This window comes from Lagopus muta, chromosome 19, assembly GCF_023343835.1.
Source record: "Lagopus muta isolate bLagMut1 chromosome 19, bLagMut1 primary, whole genome shotgun sequence".
NCBI lineage: Eukaryota > Metazoa > Chordata > Aves > Galliformes > Phasianidae > Lagopus > Lagopus muta.
The window spans coordinates 4585207-4605228 of record NC_064451.1 but is presented as its reverse complement, the minus strand read 5'-3'; the positions used below and the strand labels follow the sequence as shown (position 1 = coordinate 4605228).

The 20022-nt window shown below is 39.5% G+C and overlaps 1 protein-coding gene across 3 annotated transcripts in view; it reads left to right on the top strand.

The window, feature by feature from the left end:
- CDK5RAP2 (CDK5 regulatory subunit associated protein 2) overlaps positions 1-20022 on the top strand; it is a 72750-nt gene that overhangs the window by 45406 nt on the left and 7322 nt on the right. For all 3 annotated transcript variants that reach the window (XM_048965807.1, XM_048965809.1, XM_048965808.1), the window contains 13 exons: positions 693-960; positions 2301-2411; positions 4488-5082; positions 6914-7146; positions 8663-8711; positions 9670-9857; positions 11008-11133; positions 15310-15426; positions 16817-17006; positions 17221-17342; positions 18407-18652; positions 19560-19643; positions 19739-19986. In XM_048965807.1, coding sequence (XP_048821764.1) covers positions 693-960; positions 2301-2411; positions 4488-5082; positions 6914-7146; positions 8663-8711; positions 9670-9857; positions 11008-11133; positions 15310-15426; positions 16817-17006; positions 17221-17342; positions 18407-18652; positions 19560-19643; positions 19739-19986 — 2577 coding nt within the window. The remainder of the gene's footprint in view (positions 1-692; positions 961-2300; positions 2412-4487; positions 5083-6913; positions 7147-8662; positions 8712-9669; positions 9858-11007; positions 11134-15309; positions 15427-16816; positions 17007-17220; positions 17343-18406; positions 18653-19559; positions 19644-19738; positions 19987-20022) is intronic.

Below are 20022 nucleotides of genomic sequence, written 5' to 3'. Positions count from 1 at the left end.
TGATGGAATGTCAGTTACAGTAGGTGATGGAGTCCTGCAAGAGCGATGTATAGAGTGTGTGGGTGATAAAATTGTTCATGTTCATCAGTAATTTCTCTCAGGCAGAGCGCATTTCTTCTGCAGCTGATGCAGAGCGCTGTTCATTTGGTCGAAGGTTAGAAAGGGCTGGGGTGAGGTGTAGGGCCTGTTGGATGGAGGCAGAGGAAGAAAGGAAAATATGTTCAGGAATTTAGGAAAAATTAGAAAGATCTTCAAAACAAACAAAAAAAAAGGTTTTGAGGGAAACAATTGCTTGGCAGTCACATGTGGGCAAAGCATTGGAGTGGGTAGTAACAGAAGTCAGTTTGAGTAATAAGCTATTTTCCTAGGACACACAGAAATTTGAGGTCGATGACCTACTGACCAAAATCCTTTGTTTGGGTGAATTTGCTGTCTTACTTCATGGACTGGAAGCCATTCCAGTGGCTGTGGATGCATTAGCAGCACTCACTCAGAAAACTGAACCGGTGGAACAGAGTTTTTTGTTCTCACTGAATATTTGTTTTCCATGCAAGGGTGTTACAGTCTTATTTTCAAAACAATTTCATGTGACAGCTGACTGATATTGCTGGAAAATCTTTATTTTTCCTGTAGTGCTTGTTTCTACTTCCCATACTTAACTGTTAACCTATTTTATTCAATGCCTTTTTCAGACTGATGCTGCTCATCTGCTGAGGAAGTCCCGGCTGCCCGTCCTGCTACAATCATCCAGACCAGTAGGAAATTGGCCTGTGAGCTCCTCTGTGCACAGGCTGCATTCAGCACTCTGGAATCACACCAGAGCACCCTATGAAGGTCTGAAGGCATGTGAGGTTCAAACCAAGCAACTTCAACCACAAGCAAATGGAGAGCTGCTATTGCACGAGTCTGGAACTGCAGACCTGCAAGAAGAGCCTGCAGAGGAGAGCACATTAGTGACAGGTGAATAAGCAATTGTATTTAAAGAGCAGACATTACAGTGCTGCTTGAAATAGTGGATTCTTTCCTTGTAGAAAGTGAAAACAGGTTACTTTTACACACATCAAATGCTGCTTAAACTTAAGATCTTATTGAGTAGTGAGTTATATGTGTGTAGGTCTTGAGAAGCACTGTTGTTTTTTTTCTTTTAGTTGAATTTTTGCTGCTAGAATGTAAAACAGCTTTGTATGGAATAAAAAGTACATGGCATACATGGCATGAAGTGCAGAATAAATGGCAGTTTTGCAGGGTGCCCACATGTGCACACACATGTCAGTGTTCAGGTAAACGAACGCTTTCTTGCGTGGGCTTCCAAGTCCAATGAAAACTGTAACAGAGACAGGAGAATACAAAAATACTGTATTTGTTTATGCTGTGTAAATATATTTTTCCAATATTCCACTGATCAGTCAAGTCAGCCGTGTCAGTTTCCAGCGTGGCTGGGTTAATTTAAACTCACTTGTTGACAAAGTGTCTGCATCAGCAAAGAATGACAAATTTGTAAGGCAGAGAATGATGGGTACTATATAATGATTTGGAGTGGTAAAGGAGAAATGCATTTAGTAAGGTTAGAACTGGGTAGAGATGTAAAGGACAACTGGGGGACAGAGAAGACATAAATGTAGGAAGTAAGATTAAATCAAGTTCCAAGTGAACTGCTGTCAAAAGCAGAAGATGAGAGGCTTTGCATTAAGGATAACATTGTGGAATGCGTCAGATATGGCATGACTTAATTGTTAATGCTGAAGTTGATAAGACTGTAGCATTTAATTTTGATAGATGCAAATTCTATGGAGAATTCTGAGAGGGAAAGTGCTTTTGGACTGGTCCTGAAATGAATACTGCAGTGCTGAGATTTCCTTTCCATTCCTGTAGAGGGATTCTTTATCCTGTAGAGGGTAATGGTTGTACTACAGACTAATTCTGAGACTGGATGCAATGGAAGATTGCAGAGGAGCAGCAGACACACCTCAGCCTTTCTCTGGGTTGCACATGAGACATCTGAAAATGCACTAAAAATTGATTAGCAGTTATATTACAAATGGGACTTGCAAATCTTTCTTTTTATTCATTGTTAAGATGCTTTGGACATTCTGCAGTAGTTATTCTAGTAATTTAGTCAAGTGCTTTAAGAAATGTGAAAACTGTTGCATGCCACCAATAATATTTGTATCAGGTTTTCAGGAGTCGTTCCTTTCATGATTTTCCTGTTCTGACTTGTGAGATCAGGTTTGGATTTGTGGGTGTGTTTTTTTTTTTCCATTCACTTACTGCCTTCTGTTCCCTGCTCTGCTGCTCTCCAGGTGACTCATTCAGCAAAGCAGGCAGCACTGGGCCCCAGGTTGAATCGCAGGATGCCGATACAGGGGGCAAGAAGGAATATGTGATGTACAGAAATCAGCAGAACTGTCAAGGTAGAGCATTTATAAGGGATAACAAAAAAAAAGAAACTCTATTTTCTGCTAAGTTTTGCAATATTGTAATTTGCTGCAGGTAGCTGTCTCCTTTGTCATTGTTTGTGAGTTCTAAATCTTGCTTACTTGGCTAGTATGGATGAATTGCTCTAAGAATCCAAGTTAGTCTTTTAAGGGTTATGTTTTCAGAAGGGTCACAGGAATTCATAATCTGGATACCAGTAAAAACAGTGAGTTGTGTGCCTAACCCTGATCTCTGCTGTTAATGTCCTTGCTTCTGAACACTGTTCTGTATTAAATATATATATTTTTATATATTTATGCTTCTGCATCTACTTAAAAACTATTGGAATGAAGCAGTTGAATGACAGAATTTTGCTTATCTGAATTATTTGAAGGCATTCAACTAGGTTGAAACCTAATGAAATCATTTAATGAAAATGTAAATAGGCTTATTACTGTGTATCAGTCATTTATGGAGGGGCTTGAATAACCAAGTTAACCTGTTGTTCACAAGATAGAGGATATAGTCAATTTTGATCACATCACTTTTTTTATTCATAAGAGTCCTTGAAGCCTATCAGTCTGCAGGCTCATGCTCTGTGTGCATGGACACACATACACACATAGGGCATTTTAGTTCTTAATGGACAGTGTTTCATTAAAAGCTATAGGCCATATTCTAACCAGAAACATTTACTCCCCAAGTGTCAGGCTCATAGAGTTTGAGTTCGTGTGGTACTTCAGTCCACAGCCCTTCTGCATCTCTTTCAACAGAAATAAACTACCAAGTCAAAGGGTTGTGCCTTTCAGGTAGGGAAGGAAGAAGAGAAGCGAATGAACTTCATGTTGCATCTCTTATTCACTGCGTCTTCTTGAATTCATACCTGAATGCTTTCTGAGAAGCATTTTGGTCCTGTGATTCTTTTGCCTTTGGAATGATGTAAATGGTGTTCAGCAATCTGTGTGTTGCAGAGAATATCATCTACCCTTAATTTCAAATATGTTGATATTCCAGTAATCTAGATTCCTTCCCTCCCCCCTCCCCCCCCCCTCTTTTTAGGTTATTTTGTTCTTCTTATTATCTCATCCTTCTGCTTGACCTAAGACTTCACATACAGTTGTCCCCTCAAACATACTATCCTGAGTCAGATTTTGGGCATTCACATTCATTCTCCATGAAAAGGGATTTGAAACTCTTCAGACTTACTCACCATCAGTGAATGACTCCCAGAAGGGAGTTTCTAAGTAGTTAAGATCTTTTGCAGAATTAATAGAAGGGGAGACTTTAATTTATTGGTAACCAGAAAATACCATTTTCTTTGATACTTACAGCCCTCAGCACACGCAGAACTATTAACACAGAGCATATGTAGCAATATATATAACTTTTATTGCTTTGAGTCTGCGTTGATTTCATTACTTAGAGTGGCAAAGACAACCAAGAGATGTGCTGTGAATGCCAAATCAGTGCTGGTAAAACCTTTAGCAGTGAACGTTTTAATGAATTTTGTTTTGAGCACATTTTAAAAAGATGTTATTAAAGACTCTTTTCTCAAATTTTACTGTTTTGTTAATAGTCTTTTTAAAATTCCACCAACTTTTTGCTCCAAATGGTTTTACATGGATTTTGAAGTGAGAAGAAAAAGAATATATAATTAGAAGTTTTAGAAAGACACATTTAAGGTCATGCAGTCAGCTTTTAAACCTCACTGCCTTATGTCTGAAGTTATCATCCCTTTGGCTGGAAAGAAGTGGGCATCGTCAGTGTCTCTGATTTAGAAGTGAATGTACCAAAAGTACTCTTCAGTCTTGTGGGAAAAGAAAGTGGATTTATTTTCAGTACTGGTTATTTGACAGCTGATAAGGAGTTTGCACTATTTGATGTTCAAGTTGAATTAATGGGCAGATCACAGAAAGGGGTGAAAGGGCCAAAACAAGTGTGGTGCAGTTCGTAATTATTCTGCATTTTTATTCAGTCATTATGGAAGTAAATGAATTCGTTCTAGTGCTGTTAAGAACAGAATGTTAGATAAATAAATATTAATATTCACACACGAGCCTCCTGTTTTTCAGAAATGGAAAATCATCATGACATTAGCGATGTGAATATCCAGCATTCATTAAAAGAAACAAATGAAGAGCTTTATTCAGTGGAACATGAGGACACTGACTCAGCCACAGCACATTCAGGTTCCAAGTGTCTTCGTTCTCTCAAATCGAGTGTAACAAGCACAGATGCACTTGATGACTGTGAAGTCGTAGATGATACAGAAGAACTGAAACAAAGAATTAAGAGTATGCAGTCTGAACTTGAAAAGTACCAAATGTTCGTATTTCATTTACAGACCTCTGACCAGCTTTTATTGAGTGGTATTTCCAGTGCAGTGCTGAGTGATGCAGCTTTGCCTGGGGAAGGACGTTTTGTACAAGATACAGCTATGCAGGAAATCAAACCGTTTCCTGGTTTACATCAGCTGAAGGATTGTGAGATTCACACCGAAAATAGGAATTCACAGTCTTCAAAAGCGCAAACCTTGTGGCCAGCACAAAACTTTAAGGAAATACTCTCAGCTAATGAGACAGACCTCAAAAAAGAGCTGGTTGCAGATATGCATCCTGATGACATGTACAGCCTTCAAAAGAAACGGAGAGACACATCACCATCCAAGTGAGTAAAGTTGTTACTGCTTCAGGTTCCTTTTTCTAAACAGCACTGCCAAGTGATAGATTTTATTCACATACAACTGTGTTGCACTAAATGATGAATTTTACTAATATAATATAAAAGAACTGAAGCATTTAATTAAGAGATGTCTTGAAGTACAAATTACTATATTTCTTAGTGCAGAACTACTGAAAAGCTCATACTGCCTGCAGTAGGGATGCTATGGATCTCTTTCCACACCTCAGGCCCACAGCTCTGCAGTGAAATATCCTCTCCTGAGCAAACTCAAATATCCTTGGTTACTCTATGAGGTGGGATGACCTTACATCACTCAGAGGTTGTTTCTGTCAGTTGACATGCATAAGGAAATGGAAGGTCCCACTAAGCTACAAACATTTCCCTGGGAAGCTGGCTGACATGTTCATACAAACCCCTCTGTTTGTGTGACCACACTTCATGTGTAAAATAAGAATTTGAGACTAGTTATAATTTGTTTTGCAGCTGTGTGCTGTAGTGCCTTCTTTGAAGGATGTAGAAGTATATATATGTTGAAATTAATGAATGAAATTTTATGGCATAAACTTGTAAGCTAGAAAATCATTTATGGGAGGCTGGGAAGTATCAGTCCTATTTTTCATATGGAAGGACTAGGGGCAGCATCTCTGATAGCATATACAGAAATCACAGACATAAAATGTGGGCTCATAAGACCCAACCTTTTTTTTTCCCTGACTGTAGTGTCATTAATTTCTTGAGGGCTGATTGAATAACAGGAAGCATTACAAGGAAAGGTATTCATCCTGTTGGCTTTCTTTGGAATGCTTGGGTAGAAATATTTGGAGACAGCGAGCAACCAGCAACATGGACAGTTGTTTATCTTCTAGTGTTGCTGTCATAAAATACAATCTTACTACATAGCATGTATAAATTTACATTCCTTGAAAGTACACCTCTTTCATATTACAAAGGGAGATGTAACTGTGTGAATTAAGGAATGGGAAGGTATGGAGCTCTGTGAGGTTTTTATGGCCACTGTGTAGAACAACGACACGAGTCACAAATGACAGACCCCAAAATGAATTATGTGTCTCTCCCGATACAAATGACAATAAAAATGCCGTAACAACCCACACCATCATAAATTTTGTTTATGCCCTCTATTCTTTGACTCCCTGCATTTTTTCAGATCCGCTGATGTTTGATTCCATAAAAGGGAGTGCATCTGTGCTACAGATAGTTGCAAAATAAAGGAGGTGTCTACATTCACAAGTGCAGAATAAATTCAACTGTTCTGAACTGATATGTAGACCCTAGCTTGTGGAGAAGAGTTTGAACACTGCAGTGTTTGCCATGGTCATGTCTTTGGTAATAAGCATGCAGAGATGTGCAGAATTCATCAAGGTGGATGAAAGTCAAATGTGCTCCTGGTGGCCAGTATAGAAAGTTTGCGTGCTGAGTAAAAAACAATAATAATAACAGGAAAAAATAAGTGTATTCTTTAACATTCTCTTAGTGTATTCTGCCTTATTTATTTTGGCACCTTCGATGCAATCTGTGTTACTTTCAGGCAGACAATCCAGTTCATTGTAGTTTCTGCACATCTTAAAAATGAAGCAGTTAAGTGAGGGACAATAACCACCAGTTATGCCCACAGATACAAAACTCAGCACTTAGAGACAAAGCGTTTGTCATTGTGGCCATAAAAGCATTTTAAAAGAAAATCGAGTCCCATAAAATTATAGCTTAGAAATATAAATTTAATTCACTTTTTATTTATATTTAAATGTTATTTACGGTCAGAAAATTACTTTCAAAGATAATTTCATTTCCTCAGATATGATTCATTAGTTCGTTCACAAGCTCAAGAGCTTTCCATTCAACACCACCAAATTAAAGAGATCCGCTGTGGCTGTGTCACTTACCATCAGCATCTGACGAGCCTTATTAAGGCTTTTGAGGAACTGCTTCAAGCCAGTGATGTGGATTATTACGTTGCTGAAGGCTTCCGTGAGCAGCTGAATCAAAGTGTGCTGCTGTTTGAAAAGCTGGAAAGGAAACTCCTGTATGGTAAGTAGCAAAGCTTTGTGCTTGTTTGAAGTGCGTTCGTGTAGAGTTTTGTGTCTGTGGAAATGGAACCCTTGCTTTCTCATGGTTGCTTCTGGATGTGTTATGTGATGGACTGGCTTGGAAGATCCAAAAAGACTGGGTTTTACCTTTGCAGTTGCCCTCTGTATTGGCACCTTCCATTTTGAGTTGTCTTAGAGGATTTTACACTGCTCAAAACCCAGTGGTTATAGTTTATTAAAGTTTTAATTTCAGTCCTATGATTGCAAATGGTGCTGTTTGTCACCCAGCTGGTAGAGCTTCTGCAGATGTCAGCTGCAAAACGGACATCTTCAGCCAAGCACTTGAATTGCCCTAAAAAAAGGGACCCAGACCCCCTGTGTCTTTCTGACATTGCTTCTGGAAGATCCCTTTGGAAACGTTCAGTTCCCAGCCCTGCAATGATCTGTATTCTGTCTTTCTTTAAAGATAGTTGCAGCATTTTGCTGTTTGTGATGGCTCATGGAAGGGAGCTGTATATGAGAAAAAGGCATTAACGGGCAGTGTGTCATAGCAGTGTAATAAGAGATTGAGTGTCTTCAGTGGTTTTGGTGGCAACAGAGATTCCTTGCATTAAAAATAGGAAGAGTGTGCAGTGAATAAACATTAAATGTCTTAAAAATAAAAAACAAAACCAAAAAAACCCACCGAGCCAACAGATGGTATCCTATATACTATGAAAAGCCACTGACAACTGAGACAATTCAATGTATCTAACACAATGCTATTGCACTGAATCACACTGTAAAATAAAATGATGTTTGTAGGGCGATAAAGAACATCCAGCTTACTAGGAACTGACTGTAAAGAAGGTGCATAAACAGCCGTCTGTCTCTGCATTTCCATCCTAACCTTCAGTTCACTCCCCTGAAATCTGAGCTGTGCAACTCTTGCCTGCCACTTTTGCTTAATTGCACAAAAATTTTGCACTGTGCCGAGCCAAGGTGACACGACACAATTCTTATTTCCTAATTCAAATCAGTGTCTGAGCCCAGGTCTCTAGCACTGAGTTGTGTGTGTGCTTACACACCGTGCCACTGAGAGCCCTGTGTGTGCTCCTTTATTAAGGACAGCTTGTTAGCTTGGCTCCAGATGGCCAACATCCAAGTGAGCTGGAATGGTTCTTGTGTAATTTTTATTGAAGTAGCAGTGGCAGTAGTAGTGCCCCTAATCCTTTTGTCATGTAGCGGGATATTTCATCTCTGTCTGCTAACTAAAACACTAAAATCTGTGTAAAATCTGGCACATATGTTGCTCAGTCCTTCCTTGGTCATTTTTTTGAACTCAAAGAAACTTTTGTTGCTGTGTTTTAAGTAGTTTTTCTCACGTACGTATTTGACATGAATGCACAGCGTGTTGAGAATCCACTGGCTTCTCTAAATTCTCATTAATTTACCATTCTGTGTTTGAGTAGCTTGAAATGGAGGGGAAGCAAAAATTATTCTCAGTCTCTCTTTAATCAGATGCTTTTGCTTTGCAGGAGAGTCAGTAGGTGCAGAAGTTACCATACTTTATGAATTAGCTCAAAGGTAAGAGTGCAACTCAGTGTTATTTAAGTGTATTGTTGTTTGACAAGTTGGTAAGGATGCTCCATGTTTTGCAGCCCAACCTAACTGTCTTAGTTTTTGGAGAGGACTTTTTTTATGCTGCCTGTTTCAGTAATATACATTTTGTTAGTAAAATATTCACAGAAAACAAGCTTAGTTTTTTTTTGCTCTACTCAGCAAATCATGGAATCATTTGGAAGGGATCATTAAAGGTCCACCTTCCTGCATTGAGCAGAGACATCTGCATCTTGGTCAGGGTGCTCAGAGCCTGGTCTGGCCTCACCTTGAATGTCTCCAGGGACATGGCATCCACCGCCAACCTCTGCCATTGTTTCACCAATGCATGGTTTAATTACTGAGGCAAACCATCGTGTTGCCAGGTTTTCCCTTTCACAAAGAAACAAAATGTTCGCTGTTGTGCTGTAAGACACCACTGTGTGTATTTAGGTATTATCCTAATTGCAGCTGCTAGAAAGGGTAGCTTTTCTGGTTGTGTGATCTTGGTGCACCAGTATACAGTTCTGTTGTACTTCATTGTCAAAACACCATTCTGCTGAAGAAAGCAGCATAAGGGTGAAGGTGAAGGGAGCAGGTGTTGGCTGCATATGTTGGGTTTCTTGCCAGCCTGGGGTTCTTTTGTGCTACAGAAGTCCTCAGCTTTCTATTGAAGGCAGTTTGAGGTCCCCTTAGCACAGAGGTGACCACCTTGTGCTGCAGTGTGAACATTGGGCTTCAGATTCATTGGTTGTTCCTGCTGACTTCAGTGAGGTTTGGATTTCAATCTTGATATATGCAGCTAACATAGTACTCTGTAATGTTTAGTCACCTAAAATCACTTGCTTTACCTTTGTCCTGTAAACATGATACCATGCTTTCTTTTCCTGCTCCCAAAATAATAGAATAATTCTTATATTTTAAAACATGTTGCCTGTCTCAAAAGGGAAAATGAGAAGAATGCCACGATGTATGAGGAGCTTAAGGATGAATCACCTGTACCATCTGCTCTTCATAGCCTGTCTGATTTTGATTTGTCAGAGAAGTCATCTCTTGGATCACCAGAGCCCAGACATGACCTAGGAGAAGGACAGCATGCCACACTGGCACTTCTGCCAAGCAAATTTCCCCCAGGTAATAATCTTCCCAATGAAGATATTGGGGAAACTGCGATAAATAAGACACGAGGGAACTAATTAAGAAATAATGAAGAATGTTTGTCTGCTTCAGCTTTCCAGTATCTTGCATAATCATTGCAATTTCAGTAATAAGGCATACAGAGATGACAACGATTTGAACTACCTCCTGTTTGAAACAAAATTAACTACGATATTTTGTCTTTGTTGTTTTAGACTATCATCTTTTACGGTACTCCAGACGGTCTTTAAATAGACAAGTTATGAGGGAAAATAGACAATTGTCAAGAGATTATTGCACTGAAAAAGAAAGATTTTCTAATTTTATAAAAGCCAGTGTTGTGTTTCCTTGAGAATTGTAAGTGCTGCATAATTAATAAGCGGTGTCATGTTTGACCTGGATAGTTTCACTAAGCACGAGCGGTGCTGGCAGCAGTTTGTTACAGGCAGCAATGAAAATTTAATAGCTGAGATAGCACGTCGTGTGCAGGAGAAAAATATTGCAGAGTAAACCAGGAGTGTATGACATGGATAAACTGGCAAATAAGATAGTGACAGCTAAAACAGATAAGTTCCTGGGTAACGCTGAAACTTACAGCCAGTGGAAGAAGAATTGTAGAATGGCAAAGCAAGAAGGAACAGGTATGGTAATGAAACTTGATAGAGCAGATTTATTTATTAAGGTATGCATTGTGTGAGCCAAAGTCAAATTTATATCTGAATTACTCCAGTAGGCTTCCTATTGTTATAAGGAAGAATGTGTACTCTTAGTGTGTTTAGTCTGAATGTTTGGCTGTATTGCAGAGGTTTGGATTCATGTCTGAATGTAGGCAATGTTCTAACTAGATGTTATTTCCATCTGCTACAGTTTTTTTAGGAAGATCATGTTTAAAAAGCCTGAAAACTGGACCATTGTTAACATTTAGAGTAGTTCTCAGGACATGTGTGGTTTGGGCCCAAATGGAGAAATGCCTGTTGTGGAGACAGTTACTTAGTGTGTAACATTTTGAATGGTTCTGTGTCGTAACACACATTAGATTTGACAGGAGTGCTCAGTGGAGAGGGATACAGTCATTTACTCTAAATAAGAAGTGGTCCAAATAAGAAGAATTTCTTGTAAATAAGAAGTGATCTCTTGGTTCATGCAGAGTTATTAATGGAGTATCTGAATGAAATTCGAATCCTGAGACAACGTTTAGAATACTCCATAAAAAACAATGAGAGACTGAGGAAGCAGCTTGAGAGGCAAGTGAGAGACAAAGAGCTAGATCAAGGTAAGAATTTATCTGCTGATAACTTAAATCCACCTCTTCTGCCTGAAGCCTGAGGGAACAAATGCCTAATCCTAACCTTAACTCCATTCCTTGAAGCAATACAGATGCACAGAGCTTCTGTGGGATGCAGGTACACCACACTTGCAAGTGTTGCTAAGAGAACAGGACCGAAGTGCTACCAGGTTGTTTTAAGCCATTTGATGTTACTGTGGTTGAATTTCACCCAGAAAATTGAATGACCTTCTAGTTCTGTTATCAGAGAACAGCCCGCTTCCTTTTGCCTTTAGGACATCATTATTGTTATAATGGTCTTGGATGTTAGGATGTCACCCTCTTAATCCTCTGCCACATCCAGCCGGGGGCAGTTGTAGGTGAGGAAGCCAATTTTAACAACATAATTTCAATTGGGCCCAAGCCCAGTATGAAAAGAGGAGGGTATTTGCTCTAAATTACATTGCTGCTATTGATATGAAGGAGGAATGCTGTGGAATTAGCGCTCATACCTCTCCTCCCTGTGTACTCAGGTTGGTCAGTGCTCCACATACAGCACAGTGCCTTCTGTGCAGCTCTCTGACTGCCTATGAAGCCAGGTTTGTGTACATAAAGGACAAATAGCCACAGTAGAGCACAGCCTGGGCCTTGTTGTTCAACCTGTCATTTGAAGTGATTACTATGATAAATGTGTTCTACACAAAACGACATTGTGAGTTTTTAATGAGAAGTACCTGTCAAACCGATGGAAATTTGAACATAGAGTGGGTTTTCATTCCAAACTCTAATATAAAGCAGTGGATGAAAAAGACTAAAAATAAACATGCAAATTCAGAATTACTGTGCTCTCTCTTGGTAGTATTCGGCACCTCTGAAAACTCAGCTCAGTGGTGCATTTAAAACTTGTCATGAGATGGTGGCCAGGCTCCCACTCAGGACCATTTCCTAGCACCTTTCAAGCACACAGCACCAGACATACCTTCCCACATTTTGCTCTTTTCTTGTTCTCCTTCCCAAGTTTTTCCCTATAGGACGATTGATTAATATGTAATATTACTCAGAGTGGAAGCAGGCAGTGAATACATCAATGCTCTTCTCTTAACTCAGTTTCACTAATATTGACATTAGATTCATTACGTTTTACATCATCGCCGTGATCCGTTTCTGTTGTTGTTTAAATGGATACTGGCTACAAATGGCAGTGTGCTTTCAGGAATAATTTACACTGCTGGAATGGTGTATAAAAAAAGCATCCATTTCATACATGAAGTATTTACAGTGCTGGAAAGGCACACCGTTCTCTTGAAATAACCACACTGAAACACTTCCAGCTCTGCTACGGCTTCATAAAGATTCTGGCAAGGGCATCCATTAATGCAGTGAAAGTATATTTTCTTTATGAACTGTCTTATGCTTTCTGTCTGTCTTCTTGTTGCCTTGGTGCACCTAGCAATGCATGGAGGAAAATCTTCAAAAAGAAAAGAAAAAACAACTGTGTGTTACAGCTGTTCCTTTTTGTTATGGTGTTCTTTCTGCTCTTCCTTATTCTCTCAGTTCTGAAGATCCCTTTCATGTTCTCAGATATCTTCTCTTCGAGTAATGATGCTACTTATTTTCATAATAGATGGGTTTTGTTCGTGGGGTTTTGTTATTTTATGTTCTAACTTTCAGTGTAAAAACAAGTTCCCAAGTGGAGCTGAAGGGGATTTTAGCTTTGAGTCATAATCTTCAAAGCAGTTTTTTCAGTTTTAACTTAATATCCTTACTCTGTTTTCTTTTAAAAATCGAAACCAAGTTGTAACAGAACTTAATTGCTGATGAGAGCCTCTTAAATTTGTTTGATATTGAGTTGTGTGTTCAAAGAAATTTAACACACAGAATTTTTCTTGACTATTTGGTAGATATTGCATCTATGTATGCACACACACCTGCCCGCTTTTTTTTGCCATGCTATTTTTAATAAGTTGATTTTCAAAGCATTTGAGTGCCTCTGGGCTTCCACCATTCTATAAGTGATACAAGGTGCTGGTAATGACTACATCATTACTACAGAGCTGAGATTTGCAGTGCAAGTAGAACTGAAATAATTGCTTCAATCATTTCAAATGTTAGGCATCAAAATAAAATCAAAGGTTTAATTTTGAGTTTCCTATGTTTCAAATGTTAATAACAGCAGTTAACATTAAAAGGGGTTTTTGTTTCCTTTTTTTTAACCCATAAGCAACTAATGTCTGTCCTCAGCCTTCAGCTTTGTTTTGCCTTTATTTTGCTTTCATTGGGAACGAGTGCTTCTTCCCTTCCTCCTTGCTGTGATGTTCTGTAGTGCCTGTCTTTCAGCCAGTGCTTCTTTGAAACCTTCGAGGTACGCTTTCTTAGTGCTCACACGTAGTGCTCAGCACATAACATAATGAAAACTCAAGTGTAGCCCAATTGCAGGCCCTGATGCTTCACTGTACTCTGGCTGGATGGACCTTTGCATCTATGGAGAGCATAATTGATGTCAGCAGGGCTCTGCACAGAAGTAGTAGTCTCAGTAGTAGGTCAAATTGCAGGATTGTGGCCTTATTACCACTGGCTCTGCATTATCCCTTATTATGTAAGATAACTAATAGTTATATTCTAAAGCTTTTCGGTCGGATTGTGATAGCATAACTTTTCAAATAGGATAAAGCTGGGTGATGGGCAATAAATTAAATTAGAATCAAGATGAGACCATCAAGGTTTGCCACTTGAAGTTGAATTGCTTTGTTAAAATCTGAAAGGAAAAAGCCTTTTGAGTTCACGTAGCTACCTCAACTCTTTAACATATAGATAGTAAAATGCCATTAGTGCTGAGCTTCTAGAGCCTGTGAGTCTTTCAGTAATGACAAGAGGTGCATATCATGGCACACTACATCGCAGTTAGGTAGTTGGTAAAAGCTTCAGTTGGGATTACAATAAAATGAGATTATTCAGAGGAAGTGCAGCACATCCAGTTGAATTGAATTGCCAGAGCTGAAAGGCATCCTCCTCATACATTCCACTAATTTTTCTGCCAGCTGGTTATTTCTCTATTAACCAAACAGTTGACACTCATGCAATTATCTCGAGCACTAAAGCATAGTAGATGCTGGGATAACCAATCAACTGAAAAATACTTTTAATGGTAATGTTAATTCCAGTGGGTTCTGAAGTGCTTTACTGACTAGAAATAGGTTATAAAGGGCAATAACAGTTACTTGACTTGTGTTTGCAAGGCAGCTGCCTTGAGAATGGAATATGGCAGTTTTCAAGGTGTACAATGTGGGATGAGTAGTGTAAATGCAGTACGTTGTGAGGATTACTTAGGCTGGAGTTCACCTGATGTGGATACAACAGGATTCAACACTCACATCCATGTGAGACCTTCAGAGTAGGATTCACCAACCCTGAGCTTCTAGCAGTCAGACATTAAAATCCAGTCACACACAGCTCCTCTTGGAGGCACTGGCAAGAAGTTCCTCCCTTTGGAGGACAGTTCATTTCATTTCCTCCCCAGAGGGATGTGCAGAGGATGTGTCCCTCTCTGGGGGTTCCTGTGCCTCCCCATAACCACTGATGGAAGCCCAAGGTGATCAACACAGGCTCAGCTATATAAACCTTAAATATCTGACATAAAGAGGTATGAGTCTTCATCCCTACCATCATAAATTATAACTGGAGGGAAAGATGGTGACTCCACGCTTACGCTCCGGACTGAAATGGCATCGTATATATGAACATCACATTACTTCCTTCATTAGTCATTATTAATTAATTTGTAAAATCTAGCTGTCTCTGCAGTGGTTTGTATGAACAGAGCAATACAGAATTACAGGTAAACCTTGGTACAGTTTGCATTATTTTAAAATAGCAATGTCACAAAATACTGCTGCATTTTGTCCTGGTGCGTTGTTGGCTGATAGTTAAAGACTAGCAGGGATAATTTTGCAATTTGGGTAATGGCTGCCCAGCAACGAGAGGTACTTGTGATGCAGAGCTTTAGGTTACTTGGCATTAACCTGAACTGTCTTTCAGTCTGTAAGGATAACCTTCAAAACACATAGGGGATAAATACCTTTCATAACATGTTTTTCTGCAATTTTAAAAATTGTTCTTGTCTGGAAAGTTTAATCTTTAATGACCTAGAGATGACTCATAAATCATCTTTTATGTACATATTTATAGGTTCTGCAAACAATTTTATCCATGGCTCAGAGCAGCATAATTCTCTCACTTCTGAAGTACATTTCCTGAGAAAGCAAAATCAAGTTCTGAATGCAATGCTGGCAAAAGGATCCAGAGGTAAAACGTAAAACTCTGCTTTACAGAAGTAGACTGCAACTCATTCCAAATCAGAAAACAAGGAAGTATTTACAGTCCATTAAATTACCTTCACCGTTCTTCCCACACCTGAAATTCCGTGCTCAGCCATAAGCACTCACACTGGGGTTAACAGTGATAAAAGTGAAGCAGTAATGCTCCTTTCTCTTTATTCGTAGCATTTTCCATTTGATGTGTGCTTTCATTTTTCCATTCTTCTTTTTATATACCATTCTTTTTATATGTCCTTTCCCCTCTTTCTTCTGTGCCTTTTATTTCCATTTTCATAATCCTTTTTTCCCCATGTCTGTGTTCTGAAGCCCTCGTTTTGGTGCCTCTTACAGCTTACCATTGTGTTTAAAATGTACTGTTTGTTAAAATATTACAGCTTTTGTTTGTTTCTACATCTGACAATATGATCTGATAATACCAGTGTTGCTTTTTTATATTAAGAACTGTGATGAATAACGCATTGCTGCCCTTGAGTTTTAAAATAATATCCATGTCTCCAGAGCTGTGAGCTTCTTTTCCTTTTGTTCCTGGAGGAAAGCTGCCTACTTACCTCTTGCTTGCTTTCATCTTGGGTCCAATCTTAGCTTATCCTGTTAGCAGTGGAAGGCTGAAGGTGCTTGTTGTCAGCAGCACGTGGTATTACCATTTGCATGTGCTTTCAGCACAGCTACTGAAGGTGAAGGAATGATTTTGTAACTGTTGGGAGTTGGAATGACTCTGCCTTGTGTTACCTTGCCAAACCTGCCTCTTTCTTTTCTAATGCTGGTTCGCTTCGGGTGACTTAATGTCCCTGTGGAGTCCTCTGGCCGCAGCAGTCATTTGTCCCTACCAACAGTTCTTTGTCCTGGGGAATTGTTGTACCAAGGAAGGGAGGACAGCTGTGATAAAGTTGGCAGATGGATAAGACTGGGAAGGATAGGATGAAGGGATTTCTGTGGGACAAGATGGAATGGATGCAACTCCCAGAAGCGAGCCTATTATTTTTTTTTCCTCCTAACAACTAAAAAAAGTTATTCTGGGAGGATTATCAAAGTTAATGTGCCTTCTTTGGGAAATTGCTGCTGCTAGTTTTTGAATGCTTTCCTTCTGATCAGTTCCAAGATGTGGGGATTGGCAAAGGAGGCTGTACACAGGTTTTTATTGAGCCCTCCTAAAGAACCTGTTGCAAGTCTTGGGGATTAAATGTTGTATTTTCACAGGAAATATATACAGCAAAAAATCATTTAGCAATTGGAAAAGTGAAATCCTAAAACTCACAAGAGCAGCTGCTATTTTCTGTCGGTCTCTAAGAGAGCTGATTCTGTTGAAAAGCTTTTAATGTGTTATAGGCAATACAAACACCACGTGTTTCTTCTTTCAGATAAACAAAAGGAAAATGAAAAGCTAAGAGAATCTCTTTCTAAAAAGAATGCAATCATTGAACATCTTCACGAGGATTATGAATGCATCAAGAAAGAAAATGAAAGGTTGCAAAAACAAATTGGCAAAAAGGAGGACGAGACCAGATATCTGACCTGTGAAATTTACAGCAGTCGTAATGAATTAAACAGGTATAGATTCTGTCCACATTTAGACATGCATTTAGAAAGAAAATTGTCAGTGTGATGTGGATGTGTTTAGCCATAGCCATTAACATTAATCAGGTTCATAGATACATTCAAAAGGCAACGGAGGAGTTGTTGAGGAAGGAGGACCGGATTCTAGATTTTGAAATAAAGGGTAAGAATTCAACCATTAACTTAGTGATTTATTGGATCCTAACAGGTTGCAAACAGAAATGAATGTAAAGCAGCATCAGCTCTCTGAGAATGAGAAGTTACTGCAGTCGCTCCGGACTGAGATCAAAGTTTATGAAAAGCTGGAGGAAGCAAGGAGGAAGAGGACAGGTATAAACCCAGTTATTTCTTTACCCTTGGCTCTTGCAGCCCTTCTCTCCCTGGATATGATCTTGTCAGAGGACAGTAGGGCTCGGTCACTGCTGCTTTGGGTTTGCTTTGCAAAAGCAGAAGCAACAGCCTGATGATAAAATATTGCTTTTTACTTGGGAAGTGTAGCTGCAAGGTGTGCTTATGCTCTGACCAGGCATGTTCAGGTTGCTTTCCGCCTTTAATGGAAGATACGGCACCAAATAGGGGTAGCATGGTTAGGTAAAACAGCAGAATGCCCCTCAGTACAGCATACAGGATCCAGCAAATGTCCCACTGGAAGTTCTTGTGAAAGTCAGCTTTTCTCTTCTTCCAACATTAAGTAATATGCCCTGCTGTTACTGTATTTCGTGCCTAACTACAGAACAGCCCTCTTGGTGTTAGACATTAAGCCACTGTTGGCTCAGGGGTAGAAGTACATTTCCTTGCAGAACTGGTAATGTGATTAGAGAGCAGCAGCACCCACCTCACGCCACTGGAATCCTTTCCACTATCTGGAAAACAGTTTGATTTCAGCATCAGCAACACATGAAATTTTTGGTGTACCGACCCCCTTCTATGAAAGATGAAGCCTTTTTTTTTTGTGATGCTCAGATTTGTTGCTGGTTGCCAGGTGATCACTGTTTTCTTTTTCTCTGCAGTGTGTAAAATTAAACTCCCAGTTGTCCTCTATTCCTCCTCTGTACTCCAAGATTACCCATTACTTCTTTTTCCCCCAGACTGTGCTTTATTGCACTTCAAATTTTGTAAATCTTCTTCATTCTCTTACTATTATATTTTTGCTGTTGGTATGAGACTTATTAGCTTTTATGGACAAAGTACAAAATAATTTTCAGCTCTTCAGATCTTTTGAGAGTAAAAGCAATTAAGACATGCTTTGTCAAACCATTATCTCAGTGCCGTTTGTAGTTAATTCTTAATATTGAGGATAAAACTGGCTATAATTTACTTGTTCAGCATTCTGATAATGGCTGATATTATTTTAATTGTGAAAGATGTTAAGTGTTCCTTTCAAATCGTTTCAGATCCCAGATGTGATGCATCAGAAGAATTTCGAAAAGATCAGAATAATCCAGTTGACTTGCATGAACTACTGACTGAAATACAGAGTTTGCGAGTGCAGCTTGAAAGAAGCATAGAGACAAACAAGACTTTGCACGAAAAATTGGAGGAGCAGCTTTCAAAAGAAAAGAAGGAGGAAATGGGATCAGTGTCAGCTGTGAATATCAATTATCTTTTCAAACAATCTCAGCATTATGCAGGAATGAACGGTACTGTGCCACAAGTGCTTTGGTTACACTGTAGAACCTGTTCCTTGTTTAAAGATGCTCTTAAAACTTTATTCAACACCGACTCTACAGTTTGGAAACTGCCCATCAACCCTTCAGATCCCTTTCATGCTAGAGCAGTTAGTGCACAGGGTGATGACATGCACACTGTGCTGTCTTACAGGCTCCAACTGTCACTTCTTTTTCATTCAAGAAAAGCATTTGTGGAAAATGTCTGGGATGGAAGGATGGCTGTGTTAAAGTGCCAGAAATTTTGCTTACTGGAGGGTTCTTATTTTAATGCAGGCTTCTATAGCATTTGCTGTGGTTGACTCAGGAAGGATCAATAAGTTCACTGAATGGTCTTTGTATAAATCAGTTTTCCCCTTTATGCTCTTGGGAAATATTTTACCTTGATTTCAATCACTGTTAAGTGATACTGTTGCAGCACATCAGGGAAAATGTATTCTTATGGCTGCATTTCGGGTTATGGCCCCACTATGGATGAACAGGGCACAAAAATGGTCTGTCTTGCTGCTGAAGTGCTCTGCAGCTTTCCATACATACAGCCTAAAGTCTCCCTTCCCACTGCTTGTATAGGTATACAAGGTCTGACCTTATGTATGATGTAGCTTTGGAGAGTGTCATCCTTACGGAGCTGATTAAAATATCTTCATCAGGCTATGCTGTAGCCACATCTTGAGTTTAGGAGATATCTTCAACTCTGGCTAGATGCCAAAAATAATGAGTGTGGGTGAAGTTTGGAAGGTGCTTGGCCTGAGTACAAGAAAATTCATTGTATTTCCCTACTTCTTGTAGAAAAGAGGAACAGAAGTTGACCCAGGATGATTTTTTTAATGTGTGTTAACTTCTATTGATACGCTCTTTCTCATTCTCTTTTGATGTATAGAAAATCCTTGCAAATGCCCTGCTGCCAGCAGAAACACTTGTGAGCTGCAGAAGCACAGACACGGCTTTTCACTGGCACAAACAGGTACATCCACAGGTACCCTGTATGTGCATGTTTGAAAGACGTCTCATGTCAGCTATGTAAGGATAGAACAAATCTGTACTGCTTTTCTGTGCCAGGTACACACTGTGCCTCTAAAGACGACTTAGACTGCTGCAGCACCTCATCTTCTGGTACACCATGTACCCCTCGGCTCGTTCCTGGGCATAGGATGTGGGCAGACAAAAATGGGCGCCACGTCCTGGGTTTAATTGAGGATTACAATGCTCTCCGGAAACAGATTTCAGAAGGGCAAGAGGTTTTGGGAGAAATGGAGGTTACTTTAAGAGAGGTCGCCGGTACGAAGCTGCAGGAGCCTGGAATAAAGGTAAGCAGTGAAAGCTGGTAGAAAGTGCTGGATTTT